This window comes from Ostrea edulis, chromosome 2 (assembly GCF_947568905.1).
Source record: "Ostrea edulis chromosome 2, xbOstEdul1.1, whole genome shotgun sequence".
Classification (NCBI taxonomy): Eukaryota; Metazoa; Mollusca; class Bivalvia; order Ostreida; family Ostreidae; genus Ostrea; species Ostrea edulis.
Genome location: NC_079165.1, coordinates 31,887,292 through 31,889,954, shown reverse-complemented (window position 1 = coordinate 31,889,954; position 2,663 = coordinate 31,887,292). Strand labels below are relative to the sequence as shown.

Here is a 2,663-nt window from a genome sequence, read left to right as displayed (position 1 = left end):
CCCCCTCAATTTTTTTTTAACTGTCCCTGCCTATGATATTAGAATAACATTTATCATCATTATGTCATATCTATCTATATCTAAATTTTTAATTGTCGCAGTGTATTTTGGTGGAGTGCCTGTTATACACATTCTGTAGCACCCTCGTCAGCGATTTTAAGGGGCGTGGACACTATTCGGTAAAAACAAAATATTCAGATATTTCATTAATTGTAGGATGGTATTTGATTCATGTAAAACAGTAACACACCTAAATTTCAAACACTGGCGCAAAGATGAATTTGAGACATCTAAACTTTTCATTTTCAAAACAAGGCACGAGCCCTGTTTATGTTTACATGTCAAAATGTTGAATGCTTTTGACACATTTTAGAAAACTTGGGGAGAATGGAGAGTCGGATTTTTTGTAATTAAAAATTAGTATATTTTATTTTAGATCCACTTAATCATAAAAAATATTTATTTCAATAACAAAAACACTGTCAATTTCAATCGATTAAAAATCGTGTCCACGCCCCTTTAAATCGTTCGTTTGCGGGTTTTAGTAACACCACGTTGTATATATGTATTGTTTACAAACATTGCGAAGCATCCATTTTGAGCGGCGATTGTATCGGATGTGCCTGTGGAGGTGGAGGATCTACGTGTAACGATGAACGTAACATATACTATACATTCTGATTGACATGGCTGAAGAAAAGAAAGAATATAAGGAGCCACGGTCTCTCAACAATGACATAACGACACATGTGCGCTTTCAGAACCGTTGTGACAGAAATGCCACGTTATATTGGCTCAACTTCAAGGGGAACTTGGTGAGGTATTCCATTTTGAAGAAAGGAGAATATATCGACATGATCACGTATGTGACACATCCTTGGTGTGCTAAAGAAGTAGTTACAAATGATCGACTTGTCATTGATAAAGAGCCTGTGTATTACCCGTCAGAGGGGGAGGAGGAGACGTACAGACTGGTCCTAATCGATATCCCAGGTATTGTGTAAAACTTGATAAAATACCCCTCCCCCAAAATCCTCCCGCAGAAACCAAAATGATAATAAATTAACAAACAACACCCCCCAACCCCCAGCAAATGATAAACATGTAAATCAAATATGGACGAATGGATTGCTTACATATGGTGATAAAAGTAAGGGAAATTAAATACAGTACTTGGCAATAAGTTAGTTCCCAAAGATAATTTTCTCTATATACATGTATTTCATGTAAAACTATCTTCTTTCAAAATCTTCTCTTGGAGCCAATTTTCCCCTCAATGTGGATGAAATAAACACCATTTTGTTTTATTACAGTGTATTCTCTGCGGGAGAGATGTAAGCAGGTTATATGGAAATCATTTCCTGACATTGATCCAAAGACACTGGATATTCCGAGACTGCTCACCAAAGAATTGGACACCAAGAAATCTGTGTCTTATACTAACTACAAGGGTTTTCGTCACACATGATGCGGTGTATTTCATGTGTGAGAGTTGAAGGTTCTAAGTTATATGATTGCGTTTGATTGGAACTAAAGAAGTTTGTCCTAGTTACACGGTAATCGCAAACATTTAGGCCTACAATTATTTTTATTGCAAAAAATTTAAATGAGAGATAAAGAGAGCCTCTTTGCAGAGGGAATTTGTACATTTCTGTATAAAGTATACTTCGGATTGATTAATGTCTGTATATTGAAAATAATCCTGTTTGAATCTAAAGAATGGTTCACATGGGATCTACTCGAAAGTGGATCAAAGATTAGGTTTCACAACAGCCTATTTTACAATTTATCATTTAACATTACTGAATTAAATAAAATTGACTTTTGAAACTTTTCAAATCCATTTTTTTAAAAAGTGAAATATATTGCTTGGGTCAAACATGAGTTGATTTTCATTCTATTCGATTTGCATTGTGAACATAATTCGAATCTTCCACTATTTTTAAAGATTCTTCCCTTCAGTTGTATTTTTAGGTAAAACTGTTTTGTTAATCCTGAGGAAGGGACAGTAAGTCTGTTTTGTTAATCCTGAGGAAGTGACAGTAAGTCTGTTTTGTTAATCCTGAGGAAGGGACAGTAAGTCTGTTTTGTTAATCCTGAGGAAGGGACAGTAAGTCTGTTTTGTTAATCCTGAGGAAGTGACAGTAAGTCTGTTTTGTTAATCCTGAGGAAGGGACAGTAAGTCTGTTTTGTTAATCCTGAGGAAGGGACAGTAAGTCTGTTTTGTTAATCCTGAGGAAGGGACAGTAAGTCTGTTTTGTTAATCCTGAGGAAGGGACAGTAAGTCTGTTTTGTTAATCCTGAGGAAGGGACAGTAAGTCTGTTTTGTTAATCCTGAGGAAGGGACAGTAAGTCTGTTTTGTTAATCCTGAGGAAGGGACAGTAAGTCTGTTTTGTTAATCCTGAGGAAGGGACAGTAAGTCTGTTTTGTTAATCCTGAGGAAGGGACAGTAAGTCTGTTTTGTTAATCCTGAGGAAGGGACAGTAAGTCTGTTTTGTTAATCCTGAGGAAGGGACAGTAAGTCTGTTTTGTTAATCCTGAGGAAGGGACAGTAAGTCTGTTTTGTTAATCCTGAGGAAGGGACAGTAAGTCTGTTTTGTTAATCCTGAGGAAGGGACAGTAAGTCTGTTTTGTTTATCCTGAGGAAGGGACAGAACGTCCC

The 2,663-nt window shown here is 36.4% G+C and overlaps 1 protein-coding gene across 1 annotated transcript; it reads left to right on the top strand.

Annotated features, from left to right (window-relative positions):
- The first annotated feature begins 394 nt into the window (after window positions 1-394).
- On the top strand, window positions 395-1,830 carry LOC125680617 (von Hippel-Lindau disease tumor suppressor-like). Its single transcript, XM_048920304.2, has 2 exons — window positions 395-993; window positions 1,314-1,830. Exons 1-2 carry the CDS (start codon window positions 687-689, stop codon window positions 1,466-1,468), a joined length of 462 nt encoding a protein of 153 aa, XP_048776261.1. The 5' UTR covers window positions 395-686; the 3' UTR covers window positions 1,469-1,830.
- The last annotated feature ends 833 nt before the right edge of the window (window positions 1,831-2,663 follow it).